Source organism: Colobus angolensis, unplaced genomic scaffold (assembly GCF_000951035.1).
Source record: "Colobus angolensis palliatus isolate OR3802 unplaced genomic scaffold, Cang.pa_1.0 Scaffold236, whole genome shotgun sequence".
Lineage (NCBI taxonomy): Eukaryota > Metazoa > Chordata > Mammalia > Primates > Cercopithecidae > Colobus > Colobus angolensis.
Window position 1 is genome coordinate 1,782,439 of NW_012115555.1, and position 15,320 is coordinate 1,797,758.

The 15,320-nt window shown below is 45.0% G+C and overlaps 1 protein-coding gene across 2 annotated transcripts; it reads right to left on the minus strand.

Moving 5' to 3' along the window:
• Positions 1-8,597: 8,597 nt before the first annotated feature.
• On the minus strand, positions 8,598-14,006 carry LOC105513800 (HLA class II histocompatibility antigen, DO alpha chain). 2 transcript variants are annotated; one of them, XM_011944826.1, is made up of 5 exons: positions 13,851-14,006; positions 12,421-12,669; positions 11,716-11,997; positions 11,485-11,620; positions 8,598-11,246 (listed from the first exon to the last, which is right to left on the minus strand). In XM_011944826.1, the coding sequence occupies exons 1-5, from the start codon at positions 13,930-13,932 to the stop codon at positions 11,243-11,245; spliced, it is 753 nt and encodes a 250-aa protein (XP_011800216.1). In that variant the 5' UTR covers positions 13,933-14,006; the 3' UTR covers positions 8,598-11,242. The 2 variants fall into 2 exon arrangements, with proteins under 2 accessions (XP_011800216.1, XP_011800217.1); XM_011944827.1 differs by lacking the exon at positions 11,485-11,620 and having other exon boundaries at positions 10,714-11,246; positions 12,421-12,812; positions 13,851-13,966.
• Between the last annotated feature and the right edge of the window lie 1,314 nt (positions 14,007-15,320).

The window sequence follows — 15,320 nt, forward strand, 5'->3', positions numbered from 1 at the left end:
TTTTTTTTTTTTTTTTTTTATAAATTGCCTAGTCTGTGGTATTCTGTTACAACAACACAAAATGGACTAAGACAAATACCCAGCATATAGATTCAACAACTGTCAAGATTTTGCCATATTTGTTTGAACTGTGTGTGTATTCTAAATTCATTTCAAAGTAAATTAGAGATCTCCTAGCATTTCATCCCTAAATACTTTAGCATAAAGATGCCTTGATACATAACCATGGTACGGTAATCACACTGAACAAAACTGAAAACAGCTCTCTAATATCATCGATTACCAGTTCATATTCAAATTTCCCCATTTATCTGAAAAGTGCTTTTATATCTGTTTTTCCCCAAAGATATTGCCAAGAATCATCCACTAAATTTGATTGTAATATCTCTTAATTCCCACTATCCCACCCATTTTTTAAACATCATCTTTTTAGAGAGACCAGGCCAGTAGAATCTCTGACATTTTGAATTTGTGTGATTGTTTCTTTGTGGTTTCATTTGACTTATTCCTCTATCCAATGTATTTTTTTATAGACTAGAACTTTTTGAAACAAAGGCTTGATTAGATTCAGATGAAAGATTTTTGACAATAATTCTTCATCAATATTGCTGTGTACTTTGCATTTCATCTTATTAGGAAGCTTAGGCTTAATGTCTTGTCTTATTATTGGTGAGGCTAAACTTGATCACTCAGTCGAGGTGATGACAACCAGGTCTCTCCCCTGTAAAGGTTTTTCTCCCATTTGTCAATAGCAAATAATCTATGACCATGATACTTCGGCTTGACGTGACTCTCCTGTTCCCCACTATCTATTCTCCTAATGATTTTAACATATACGATGCCTTCTCTGAATCAATGATCACATTAGGCTTACAAAATGCTGGTTTTCTAATTCTATTATTTTCTGCAACATTTATTCACTGCTACTCTGAAGGGTAGACCTTTTTTTTCATCAATGGAACATTTCCTTGTGAAATGTCAGGATATGTACTTGTTTTCTTTAAGTATCTATTTTCTGTGTTAGGAATTAGAAGATCACATCCAGTGGTAGTATAAATGGGTGGTTGCTGCTTACTTTTTAAAATCTGTATTCGACTATTAATAGGAACCCATGGATTTTTATATACTCAATGTGTTTAATTATATTATAGTCATCTTTTTGATGTCTGAGTTGTTCCAATTTTGACCAATGGAAGCTCCTTCAAACTGGCTGACCTGTTTTGACATAACTCTATTAGTCTTTGAACAGTGCCTTGTTTTATGAAAACAATGAGATACGCACACTTGCTTTGTATTTTCCATAACTTAGGCCTGTAACTGGTCACTTCTTCAAGAAGCTCTATTTCTTTTGAGTGGGAAATATTTAGAAACTACAGTCTGTGCACTGAGGATGCTCATTGCTACAGGGCTATTATTAAGCTCTTTCATTTGCTAGAGTTAGGACACATATATTAGTAAATCATTAGTTAAAATTGACAGTACTAGTTCAAATATTTTTTTCTAGTTCAAATTTAATATTATTGTTTTAATTCAGCGACTTTTAGTTGCTTTTTTATGCATTAAAAATCTTAGTTCTTTTTTTTTTTTTGAGATGGTGTCTCGCCCTGTCGCCCAGGCTGGAGTGCAACGAATGCTGCAGTCTCAGTTCACCTCAACCTCTGTCTCCCGGGTTCAAACGATTCTCCTGCCTCCGCCGCCCTAGTACCTGGGATAACAGGCGCCCGCCACCACACCTAGCTAATTTTTTTGTTTTTTCAGTAGAGACAGGGTTTCACCATGTTGGCCAGGCTGGTCTCCAACTCCTGACCTTGTGATCCGCCCGCCTCGGACTCCCAAGATTACAGAGATGAGCCACTGCCTCTGGCCTAAAAATCTTAGTTCTTAATTATATTAACATAATCACTGATTTGCTTTATTTTATATATAATATAGTTTCAAATAAGGATACAAATATTACTTAACCATGAAACAACTGTATGATATTCAAAGTTTTGATAGTTCTTTTTGTCCTTAGAATATATTCTATTAAGTCAGCTGGGGCAACATAATGGGAGACTCCATTTCTATTTTTAAAAATGTATTTTAATTAACTGAGTACGGTGGCATGTTCCTGCAGTCCCAGCTACTCTACTTGGGAGACTGAGGTGGGAGGATCACGCGAGCCCTGGAGTTTGAGGGTGCACTGAGCTATAATCACACCAGTGCACTCCAGCACGCCAGCCTTGGCTGTCAACAGAGCAAGACCCTGTCAAAAAAAAAAAAAAGAGAGAGAGAGAAAGAGAGAAGAGAGAGAATAAATGTATGCCACCAAGAATATACAGTAGTATCTTTTTTTTTTTTTTGAGACGGAGTCTCGCTTTGTCGCCCATGCTAGAGAGCAGTGGCGCAATCTCAGCTCACTGCAAGCTCCGCCTCCCGGGTTCATGCCATTCTCCTGCCTCCGCCTCTCGAGTAGCTGGGACTACAGGCGCCCACCACGCCGGACTAATTTTTTGTATTTTATTGTAGAGACAGGGTTTCACTATGTTAGCCAGGATGGTCTTGATTCCTGACCTCGTGATCCGCCCTCCTCGGCCTCCGAAAGTGCTGGGATTACAGGTGTGAGCCACCGCGCCCGACCCAGTAGTATCTTTTAATATCACTTGGAATACTTATTTTTTCTATGTGGTTCAGTTCTATTCGTTTTAAATTTTAGAGGTTTTTTTGTCAATTTTTTATTAACATTGTATTTGTATGTTTCAAAGGTCAATATTCACTTATGACTTCTATTCTCCCTTCCTCACTAAAAGTAGCCATTTTTAAATTAATTTCTTGTTTATCCTTCCAATGTAGCTTTTCTTCCCCCCTTTGGAGGCACGGTCTCACTCTGTTGCCCAAGCTGGAGTGCAGTGGCACCGTCATAGCTCACTACAGCCTCGAACTCCTAGGCTCAAGTGATCCTCTTGCTTCAGCGTCCTGAGTAGTTAGGACTACAGGGGTGTACCACCATAACTGGCCAATTTTTTTATTTTTATGTAGAGACAGAGTCTTGCTATGTTGGCCAGGCTGGTGTTAAATTCCTGACCTCAAGTGATCCTCCCACTTCATCCTCCCAAAGTGTGGGGATTATAGGCACAAGCCACCATATCTGACCCAATGCAACTTTTTCAAAAAATATATATCTTTCCTCTTTCTTACCCCAAAGGCAGTACATAATTTAATCATTCTATTGTACTGTGAATTTTCCACTCTAGCCTAGAGATTCCTCCGCATTAGTTCAAAGAGATCTTTCTCATTCCTTTTTGTTACACTTTTTCCTTTAATTGATACATGATATTTTACATATTTTATTTATGAGGTACATGTGAGTGTCTGTTACATGCATACAATGAGAGTAATGATCAAGTCAGGTATTTGGGGTATCCTTCACCTTGAGTATTTATGATTTCTATGTGTTGGCAATATCTCAAGTCCTCTCTTCTAGCTACTTTGAAATATACTTTATATATGTTGTTGCTGACTACAGTCACCCCAGTCTGCTATCAAACATTGGAACGTATTTTTTCTATCTCCTCATTCTTTTTAACAGCTTTGCATTACTCTGTTGTGCAGATGTACTATAATTTTTTCAACTATTGTACTCTTACTAGGCATGTTTCCAATAATTTTCAGTTGTTACAAATAATGACATATCATTTTTAAAAGGCAGATTACTATATAACAAAGATACATAATTCACTTTGGGAGGCCAAGGAGGATGGATCACAAGGTCAGGGGTTCAAGACCAGCCTGTCCAATATGGGGAAATCCTGTCTCTACTGAAAATACAAAAATTAGCTGGGTGCGGTGGTGGATGCCTGTAATCCCAGCTACTCGGTAGGCTGAGGCAGGAGAATCACTTGAGCCCAGGAGGCAGAGGTTGTAGTGAGCTGAGATGGCACCACTGCATTCCAGCCTGGACAACAGAGCGAGACTCTGTCTCAAAAACAAAACAAAACAAAACAAAACAAAAAGATACATATTTAAGTTTGGCATTTCCTTACATGTATTAAAATATGTTTTAACAGAAAAATATTACTTCTATTGATTTGTTTTTGGTTACGTTATTAACACTCTCCTAAACACTTGGGTTTCATGCAACAGTTTAGGAAATACCAGGTGTGCTTCTTAGTGAATGTGGAGATACTGGATTCGACAAATATCAGTTGGTTAGACTAGTGTTTGGCACATTGGAAGTGCTCAATAAATTAAAGATAACAGTATTAACAAAACAATATTTGTTAATATCAGAAGAATAAATTTTAATTTATTTTTCTTTATGTGGACCTTGAGAGCAGGGTGACTACATTTTGTTTTAGTCAGCTGGGACTTTAAATATTTATTAAGTAACCACCATGTTCCAGGCATTACAGTAAGAACTTGTACCTGAAGCAGATCCATATATTGAAGGCCTGAGGAAAGGAATAAAGGGCAACTGGGAATCTGACAAGGTCTCGAGAGTGGTGTTGGGAGTCTAGGGAGGAGGCAGCAGAACATTTCCAGTGGATGGAAGTGCCGAGGAGTCCTCCTTGGGAGACCTTAGGCTTATTCAGATTTGGAGGCTCCATGTGGGGTGGACGCAAACCACAAGATGGAGCCAAATTACAAGTCATAGGTAGCAACCTCCTAAACCATAAGGAGAGGAGAGGAAGTGAATCTGCTCCTCTGCGTGCATGATCACTAGTCTGGAAGCTTTTCTGAGGTCAGAGAAGAAAGGAAAGCCTGAGAAGTGGGACATCATTCATTGAAAGGCATCTGTTTGTAGAGATAAATAGGGTAACATGATAGGGAGAGACTGGAGATAGGTGATTTATTTAGCAAAGCTGGTCAATGAAGCTTCTCTGAATTGGTATCACGTGAGTTGTGAATGGGTGACGAATTGGAGGCATTAATGTTAACATCTTGGGCAGGAGGATTCTGGGGAAAGATAGTGTGGCTGTTGCTTAATGAAAGAAGGACGAGTGGAGGGAAGTAAAGATGAGGACACATGCAGTGCCAGATCATATAGAGTCTTGTTGACCAGCAAGGAATTTAGACTAAGCAAGAAAGAAAGTCTGAACCAGGGGAGTGCTTCGACTGATCCAGGATGGAGAAGAAAATCTCTTCAGTAATTCCAACCCCAGTCATTCTTCAAGCTCACCTCATTCCCTGCAACCTGTTGCTGCTGAAGCCTCAGAAGAAGTTTGTTCCCAAAGTTGGGAATACCTCCTCCTACACATTTCCTAGTAATGCTGATGTCTGACCCTGTTCATCCTGCCTCATGTCTCACAAGCTGGTCTCCATTCGCTGCTGAGTAGGACAGTGCAGTGGAAAGAACATGGGCTCTAGCATTACACAGACCTTCCAGCCACCTCCTAGCTGTTTGACCTTGGGCAAGTCAAGTAATTTGAATCCTAGTTCCTTCTCTATAAAATGAAATCATTATACTTAACTTGCAGATTGGTCGTAAGGAAGAAATAAAATAATTCATGTATGGCAGAATGATGCCTTTCTTTTTTCTTTGTTTGTATTTAGGTTTGTCACACAAGACAATAGCACATGTCACCTCCAAGGCCCTTCCTCTTCTGGCTGTGGATTTCCCAAAACCTGAAGCTCACTTGACATGATGCCAGGTGTCCCAGACACTGTGCCAGAGAGAGAGAGGGGAATGCCTTTGACAGGCAAAGGGGGAAGGTTCTCCTAAACTGAGGAAGGCACAGTGGCCTGTGGGTCTGAAAGAGCCCTGCTTCCTCGCAGCAGCCAAGGCAGGTGGGGAGGCCTCCCAGGGAAGGGGAAGTTGGCCGTGTGGTGCGTTTTTGCAGTCCTGCTCCCAGGCACTGGGGATCACTCCTCACTAAAGATTCCTCTGCCCCAAGCCTGGTGCAGAAGCAGCAGAGCTGCCACTTGAAAAGACCATACAGGTTAAGCCCTGGGCATGCTTGGGGTAAACAGTCTGGACAGATGCTGGAAGACAACAGGGGCTTCTCCAAGGCCTCAGCACTGTGTCAGGGCGCAGACCCTTGGAACAACTGTAAGAGACCAGAAGCCCCAATAATGACAGATTGAATTTAAAACCAGACTCGTGGCAGGGGTTTCGAATCAGGTTTAAGATTTTTTAAACAGCAGATTTTGAATCAGATTTTCGATTATTTAAAGACGTTTACTATTTTTTGCATTCTGCGCACTATCTTATTAATCTTTCGGACCAAGATTCAAATCCACTACATGTGAAAAGCATTAAGGCTGGGCACATTGCATGTGTTGGGTAAACAGTAGCCAATGTTATTAAAACCAGCTGCAGACAGTCGGACCGGGCTGGATTTGAAGCAAACAAAATTGAATTAAATAGAATTCTACAGTGTTTCAATGCCCATTATGTTCTGGGTGTTGGAACTGTAAGACACAGACTTCTCTTGCTTTAGAGGAGCAGTTAGTGGCAAAGGCAAATTCATACACAGTCAACTGACAAATGGCGGAATGTGGTAGTACTGTAGGGAGATGGTGGCCAGCATATTGGGGGCTGGGATTGGAAATGCTTCGCAGAAGAGGTGACATTTAATCTGGACCCTGGAAGGACAGGTAGAATTTTGATTGGTTGGTGGAGGAAGGCAGGTCCAGCACAGATAACAGTTTGTGCAAAGGCAGGGAGGAGGAGTTAACATGCAACAACAATTTTCTGTGACTTAGGCATTGACCATTTGCAGGAGGCACTATTATAAATATGGTTAAAATAGCCCAGGCTTGGTGGCTCATGCCTGTAGTTCCAGCACTTTGGGAGGCCAAGGCAGGTGGATCACCTGAGGTCAGAAGTTCGAGATCAGCCTGGCCAACATGGTGAAACCCCGTCTCTACTAAAAATAAAAAAAATTAGCCAGGCGTGGTGGCGGGTGCCTGTAATTCCAGCTACTCAGGAGAGTAAGGCAGGAGAATTGCTTGAATCTGGGAGACAGAGGTTGCAGTGAGCTAAGATTATACCACTGCACTCCAGCTTGGGTAACAGAGCGAGACTCTATCTCAAAGAAAAGAAAAGAAAAGAAATATGGTTAAAACAGTACACTGAGGACGGTTTGAGAAGGATCTTCACCTTGTAGGTTATGGAGCACCTATAAGAATTTAAAGGAGGAAAGGGAAAAGCAGAAATCCTATAAGCTTCCAGAGAGAAAAAAACAACAATGATTACATACAAAGTTTCACGACACAATATCTTTTGGCTTATCAACAATAACACAGGAAACTAAGGGATTATAGAGAAATGCCTTAAAAATTCTGATGGAAATGATTTCCAATCTTGAATTTTATACCCATGCAAGCTATTATTCAAGTTTGAGGCTACAATAAATACATTTTCTGACATACGAAGGATAAAAAGTTTCCCTCATATGCACTGTTTCTTAAGAAGTGGAAAGAAGAGGTGCCTCATTAAAATAAGGCAGACCACAAAAGGGCAATGACTGGATACAAGAAACAGAAGATCCAACTCGGAGGACAGGTAAATCCTGATGCGGATGGTGAAGGGTGATCTCAGAGTGAATGCTGTATCATCAAGGGCAAAGAGTTAAGACTGGAGCAGACAGACGATTCTGGGAGAGTTACATCTGATGGTAAAATTGACAGAATACCTGACGTGTTTGATTGTACTGCAAGGAATTTTGTGATTCATTAATAATAAGTACAAATACAGCCATGCAAAGGAAAACAGGACAATTACACACTCCAGAGAAAACAAAGTCATCTAGAAAAGGAAGAGCAAGCATGGTTTGCTCTATGGTTTGCCATTACATGGTCATACTGATATAAACATAGTAAGCACAGTAATTTTTACTATGTTGTAAAAATTACAATATACTCATATTAAAAGAAGGGGCATGGGAAGGGTGCATGATGTTCTTTGAGGATGAAAAAAATCTAAATCCCCCTCTCCCACAGCAGGAGGTAAAGAGATAAAGCCTAAAGCTGAAAAATCTAGATGTAGCAACACAAACATGTTATTTAGAGATGGGAGGTTAATACCAACAGAGCACATTAAAACAATTGAAAGTTATTTTCTGTGAGGCTGAGGGATATGGTGGCAGAGGGGGCTGGAGACTGGTATTTCTGTAACAAATCTTGTAAAAAATATTTGACTCTTTAAACTATGCATATAACATAATTTGGTTAAAAATTAAAAATGAAAGAGAGTGGATGGGAAGAGGGGATCTGGAGGCAGTCCATGCAGACACTCTCAGAGGGTGTGACCGGGAGGAGCTTGGGTGGAAGGGAGACTGGGTCAAGGACAGACAGAGGACTTGATGTTCTCATTATTTGGAGAGATGACGTGCTTATGATCTGTAGGGGGACCCTGCAAAAAGGGAGAGTTTGGATACAAAGGACAGGAGACTACTGGATGTCTGTTCTAAAACAGAGTGAAAGATCAGGAATGCAGGAGCAAAATTTGTTTTTTAAAATAAAACACTACATACCTTGAGACTAGAAACAAATGTGAGTATACACGCAGAGACACAAATCTAAAGGCTCTGGAATTATTCCTAGAACCCAGTGACTTCAGGGTAGTATATGCAACAGTGAAAAAAAAACAAACAAAACAACCACACATTTCTTTGGTCAAAAGAACACAATTTTAATGACTTTATTAAGCCTTAGGATGGACATGAGAGAAACACCTTCCCAATGATGCATCAAGTTAACTGCTAAGCAAAAGATCAGCAGAGATCAGAGATTGTTGGGAACACACGTATCTTGTGGTGTCTTCTGAGAACCAACTTATTCCTCTTTCTCTGACAAGAACTTGACCCCTTGCCCCAGGGCTGGGTGCTTGGCAGCCACATTTGTGTGGGATCTTGTCTCCTGTTCTAACTACACAGGGCTGGGATGGACACCTGCTCCACGTTTGGCCGGTCATTTATTTTTCCAGTAATTTAAAGCTGTGACTAGGAGACACAGCCTTTGTGGGTTGTGAGGGCTGAGATGATATAAACTCAGGAGCTTTCGGGTGGACATGTTCACTGAAAAGGACAGTCAGTCCACAGAGAGAGAACACCGCTAACATGCAGGGGGGTCTAGAGAACACAGACCGTGTGGATCCGAGAGTGTTGGAGGGGCAGCTCTAGCTTCTCCGGGCTTTTTGGATCCCAGTTCTGTTCCTGGGAGGCCTGGCTAGAATCTACCCTTGGGCCCTGCACTCCTCCCCACGGCTATATTGCAAACATCCTATACTTTGCATGTGATCACATGAAGAGGGTTTCTGTTACTGGCACACAAAAAGTTTGCCTGAGATGATTCTCCTCCACTTCCATCACGGTCTTCTGGTCATTGATTTCAACTTATTCTCTCTTAAGAAGCCCATTGAGTCCCCATAATCTCGTGGTTTCTTTCTTTTCCAGGACCAACTGCTCACAGTTCAAACCCTCATTTTATCCCTATTTACTTGCACCTTGATTGGCTTTGATGCCCTAACAGACCCACGTTCTTCAGAAAGCCTTCCTAGTCCACCTTGGACATTAGGGATCCCTCTTTCCCATGACCCCCCATGGCACCTGATTATGTCACTGTGTCCCAGTGACCAGACCGCAGCCTAGGTCCAGGATGGCTGCATCAGAGTCATCCAGAGCCTGTTAAAAATGACAGCTTCAGCCAGACGCGGTGGCTCATGCCTGTAATTCCAGCACTTCAGGAGGTCAGGGAGGGCGGATCACGAGGTCAGGAGATGGAGACCATCCTGGCCAACATGGTGAAACCTTGTCTCTACTTAAAATACAAAAATTAGCTGGGCATGGTGGCGCGCATCTGTAGTCCCAGCTACTCAGGAGGCTGAGGCAGGAGAATTGCTTGAACTTGGGAGGCTGAGGTTGCAGTGAGCTGGGATCATGCCATGGCACTCCAGCTTAGTGACAGAGCGAGACCCTGTCTCAAAAAAGACAGCTTCCCTGTTGCTGCCCCTTGCACCCCCGAGATTCTAATTCAGTAGGTCTGGGTGATGCCTGTTATTTTTCTATTTTATTTATTTATTTAGAGACAGGGTCTCACTGTGTCACCTAGGCTGGAGTGCAGTGGTGCGATCTCAGCTCACTGCAGCCTTGAACTCCTGGGCTCAAGCACTCCTCCAGCCTCAGCCTCTCGGGTGGTTGGGAATACAGGTGCGAGCCACCATGCCTGGTTAATTTTTAAATCTTTCTTTTTAGAGATGGGGTCTCTCTATGTAGCCCAGGATGGTTTCCAACTCCTGGCCTCAAGCGATCCTGTCCCCTTGGCCTCCCAAAGTGCTGGGATTACAGGAGTGAGCCACTGCACCAGGCCAATGCCTGTACTTTTAAAAGGATCCCAAGCAGTTCCTATGTGCATTCTGGTTTGAAAACTGTAATCTGTACTGCTCATTTTGGTCTTGACATAAACTACATGGTATGGTGACTTATCTCTTTGTATGTTTTAAATTTTGTTCACAGAAAATTAGACTAAAATCTTCTAGGCCACATATTTAGAGAGTGTCTAGGTGGATGCCCCTCTTACCAGATACCTTGCACACCGACTCTACCACCTCCTACCTAACATGATTGACCCCATTGATGGAAGTGGCCACCTTATCCAAGCCTTGGGCCTCTCTTTGTCATGCATAGGACTCTAGGGAAAGTAGAAAAAGGAGATGATATCATGGCAGGATACCAATGGTCTCTTCATACAGAGTAAACCCAGGCAGGAATGGAGTCCCCATGAGCCTGTCCTGTCCCAGTGCTGAGGGTTTGTTAGCTGAGGGGGTCGTGAGGAACAGGATAATCTGCATCCCTTTCAGGGCAAAACTGAACTCAGGAGGCAAATTTCATGAAGTCCATGTGAAACGGCTCATTCACGAAGTCACACACAATGGGACAAATGGAGCAAGACACACCTGTACGGGCCCCAGGACTGCTGCCAATCCCCAGCACCACATGCCTCAACCCTGGGAGAACTGGCCAAGGCCTAAAAAGGACACAGTGCAAACACCACCAAAGCATTTGGTGCTGCCAGCCAGAGCTTTGGGTAGAGCAAGAATGTGTGTGTGTGTGTTGAAAGGGAAGGGAAGCTAGTAGGTGTCCCACAAACCCTGCCATGAGTACTGGGGCCAAAAAAGAGAGGACCTGTAGGACAGAGGTTGATCCCACTCAAGGTCAGCACAGCAGGATGCACTTAAAGGGCACTGAGCACACAGGAGCTGTCACAAATCCACGCGGATCTGCAGGGTGTCTCCCACAAGTCATTTCTCTCAGAAGGATCATTACCTAAAGTAGCAGAAACCACACAATCGACGTTGCTCAATTTCAATATGCTGGGATCCTATCTCTGAGTGCCCACCTCCCCCAAAACCTCACTCTCTCACCCCACCTCTGCTTCTTTCCTCCGTGCCCATTTCTTTCCTGACCTCTTTGCCCGCGACAGAATCTCTGATTCTCCACCCATGTCCTGTTCAGAGTCATCCACTTTCCTCCCCCACCCCCTAGACTCCCGGGGCCTCTGCACCTGGGGGCACTGGACACATATGTGCCCATGATGATGAGGATGGTGCCCACGAGGAAGCCCACCAGGCCAATGGCCAGGCCCAGGGCACAGACCAGGGTCTCCATGGCATCTGGTGGTGGAATAGGCACCTGGAGCTCTGGGAGAGAAAGGAAGGAATTGGTGGTATAGGGAAAGAATCTAGAGTAAAGGAAATCTGGGGCCAGGAGGGTGCGTGGGGAGGGGGCTCCGTACCCCAATGCCTGAGGAGTGGCGCATCCAGGCCCCAGTGCTCCACCTGGCAGTCATAGACGTCCTCGGCTGAGGGCACGAAGGGCAGGTAGTGGAACTTGCGGAACAAATGGTCAGGCTGGGAATAGAAGCTGGTCTGGGCCACTCCCTCAGTGACAGCTTGGCCGTTGCGCAGCCAGGTGATATTGATCACAGGCGGGAAGATGTTGTCCACGACGCAGATGAGGATGTTGGGCTGGCCCAGCTCCACCCGAGACTTGGGGAACACGGTCACCCGTGGAGGCACTAGGAGGAATGGGGCTTGAGTCCACAGGCTCATCCCTCATCCCAGGGCCTCACTAGGACTGAGATTAAGGGACGTTCCCCCTTCGTAGCCATCTGTGGGCAGGGGATGCTCTGGGATGGTATCCACTGGGGCAGAAGAGGAGGAAAACAGAGGGAGAGGAGACTGGGGAGGGAGTGGGGATGTCAGGAGGTCCTATATCTGACTGGTCCCTGGGCGGGAGTCCAGGTGAGAGGTGTCATTCCTCAAGGAGAGGGGTGCCAACGGGGTCTAGGAAGACATGGAGCCTCCTGGGAAAGAAAGGGACAGGGCATGACAGGCACGGGCACTGAGAGTGCGCCCCAGAGTGATGAAGGTCTAGGAACTGGAAGGAAGTTTCTCTGGACCTTCCCACCTGACTGGGTGGGCAGAGGGAGGGCTGGTACCGTTGATGGCTCTCGTGCGGTTGGAGCGCTCCACCAGGATGTCCAGATGGGCTTTGATCGCGGCGATGCCGGCCAGCCCACCCTGCGGGTCAAAGCGGGCAAAGTCGCCAAACTCAGGCAGACGCCACACAGCCTCACTTTTCTTCAGGTCCACAGAGAACAGCTGTTCCCCATCAAATTCATGGGTGAACTGGCCCGAGGCGCCGTAAGACTGGTAGAAGGCGGGTCCGTAGGAGCCCATGTGGTCAGCTGTATTTGGTGAGTTCAGGGTCAAGGAGAGAGAAGAAAATGTGTCTATCTCATCCACAATATGTGATTGTTGAGTCCCTGAGCCTGGGCCCCGTCCTGGGTTCTGTGTGGGGACACAGTCCTGCTCTGACACTGGACTGGCCCTGGGAGAGGGCAAGGGAGAGCACGGGAAGAAAGAGGTTCATCCCAGCACACTGCAGCCAGCACAGAGACAGTGCAGTCTGGCCTATCAGGATGGGAAGAGGAGGGGCTGCATGAAATCATGCTTGGAGTTCCAGAATTTAAATCTTGGCTGTGGTCGTCTGCCCTGTCTGTGTTGTCAGGTCCTGTGTTGTGAGCTGGTGGGACTGTGCGGGTGGGATGAGGAGGAATGATTAAGGACAGGAGAGTAGTGGAGCTTTGCACAGAGATGCAGTGCAGGTGGGTGTAAGGGGAAACAGGCCACGGCTGGCAGGGGTAAGAATTAAGGTTAGTGACCCAGAGACCAAGGGGATAAGAAGAGGCAACTCAAGGCATTGCAAAGAGCACTGGATGAGGAGTCAGAAGTCAAAGTTCATGTCCCAACTCCTCCATCTCAGAGCATTATGACTGAGTGTGTCTCTTCCATAACTGTTGTCTAGTTTTCTGGAAGTTAGGGATTAAGTTCTAATACTTGCAGAATTCTATGAAGTTGTTTGAACAACAGTTATTGAGGAACTAGCATGCACCCAGCACAATGGCGGGCCAGGGAAATAAAAGAAATAAAGATGAACCAGCTGTAGACCCGCAAACCAGCTCATGTCTCCCAATAAACAAAGACAGGTAAACAGTTAACTACTGGCATGGGCATAAATACGCAACAGAACTGGACTTGATGGGCCACACTCCAGGCCAGGGGTGGTAGAGAAATCAGGGTGCTTGCTGGCACCTGTTGGGTGGAGGTTTGGGTCTCAGGAAGGAGGAAGGAATCTGAACATCAGCAAAGGCTGAATGGGGCACCTGCGCAGCTGACCGAGCTGCACCTTCATTTAGGTCCAGAGTGGATGTGACAGAGGTGAGGGGGATTGGGTGTCTCTTGGGTGAAGGAAGTTGCTCATAAACCAGAGCGGGAGAGGAACAAGCATCCTCCATGTCCTCTCCTCATGTAACCCAACTCCATAAATCTCTGCTCCCGGCCGCACCCGCCTCGCCCTCGCACTCACCTTTGGTGGCCCCTGCCTCCTGCGGGCTCAGGAGGGTCATCAGGCTGTGGAACCCCAGGACCAGCCCTGCTCTGAGGGCCATTACACTCTGGTGCTTTAACCAAATTAGTCTCAGTCCGTGTGGGGAGTACAGGAACAAGGCGGAGGTGAAGAGGAAGAAAACAGATTCGAGGATGGGGGCGACCCCTGTTGTCTTCAGCCAATCACAGAAATTCTCTGAGTGAATGTGTCTGTTGCTGGGTGAAGAGGGAAAGAGCCCGGGTGAGAAGGTAGAAGGATTCACCAGGCCAACAGGAGAGGCCAAAGGAAGTTTTGGAGGACGGGAGGGGCTTGCACCAACTGTTACCACGTCCTCCAAGAAGGGACTCCCTCCCTGAAGGGAGAGAAAAGGCCGTCAGAGCGCCGCGCAGCTGAGCTCCAACAAATCCTCTCTATGTCGATCTGCGATGCAGGGAACCCTACTTTCCCAAGAAGTTTCTGTGGACAAATTTTGAGTTAGAAAGTAAAATAAACTTTACCAATAATCTTTAAAAGGAAAACATTGGCTGCATAATGGAATAAAAACCTCTTAAAACTTTAGATCACTTTCAAAAATGTTATTTTTCTTTTATTATTATTAAATTTCATTGTGTAAGAAAAAATGTGTAATTGTTGGAGATGTTTGGTCTAAAGCAGAGTGTAAGGAGTTTCCGTGGACTCCCTGAGGAGGGCAGAGGTGCTAGTCCTCTCTGTCTGTCCCTCCAGGACCCGGGCACCTCCTCCAGGCTGGAGGACGGCATCACCCTTGTCTTTGGCTTCTAGTTGGGCTCGACTGATAAGAGGCACTGGGAGAATTTAGTACAGTATATATATATATATATATATAAAGCTAACATCAGAGTAAAGATAAATCTAACCAAATTAGGCCATGTGTCAAAGACCATGAAATTGATGAGTTTCAACTTGGAAGGAGCTAGGAAATCATCTGGGTCTCTGGTTCCAAATGAGAATCACCTGGAGAGTTTGTTATACTACATGTTCCTGGGTTTCCTCGTGACCTCATGGGTTAGATAAGCCTTTCCAAGGCAGGGGCAGGGAACCTGTGTTTTCAGCATGCGCCCTAGGTGGTTCTCGGGTAGCCTGTGGACTGGTAAAACCTGCTCCAATGCTCTTTCCTCAATGAATAAGAAGGGATGCCTATTCTGAGTGCGGCAGACATAGCTTCTGACTTCAAATTAATCAAATTACAACTAGTAATTGATTTATGTGGCATAGTTTATGAGAAGCCCTAATCTTAGTTTTTTTGTTTTCATCCCACAGTGTCTAGCATAATGCCTAGCACATAATAGGTGCCTAGGAGGTATCTGTGCATGAATGAACAGTGTCTTCACTGCTTTGATCCTGCCCTGGTTAGGACCCTCATCACCTTCGTCTCTCCCCAAGTGAGGTGGGAGCTGGAACCACGAGATAATAAATGGGAAAGCCATGAAG

What these genes read in the sequence shown, in the direction of transcription:
- LOC105513800 (XM_011944826.1), bottom strand. Translation starts at nt 13,932, where the DNA reads ATGGCCCTCAGAGCAGGGCTGGTCCTGGGGTTCCACAGCCTGATGACC. An exon ending in GGAGGCAGGGGCCACCAAAG is followed by an intron (nt 12,670 to 13,850) that starts GTGAGTGCGAGG and finishes CACCAAATACAG; the next exon opens with CTGACCACATGGGCTCCTAC. An exon ending in CCGCACGAGAGCCATCAACG is followed by an intron (nt 11,998 to 12,420) that starts GTACCAGCCCTC and finishes CATTCCTCCTAG; the next exon opens with TGCCTCCACGGGTGACCGTG.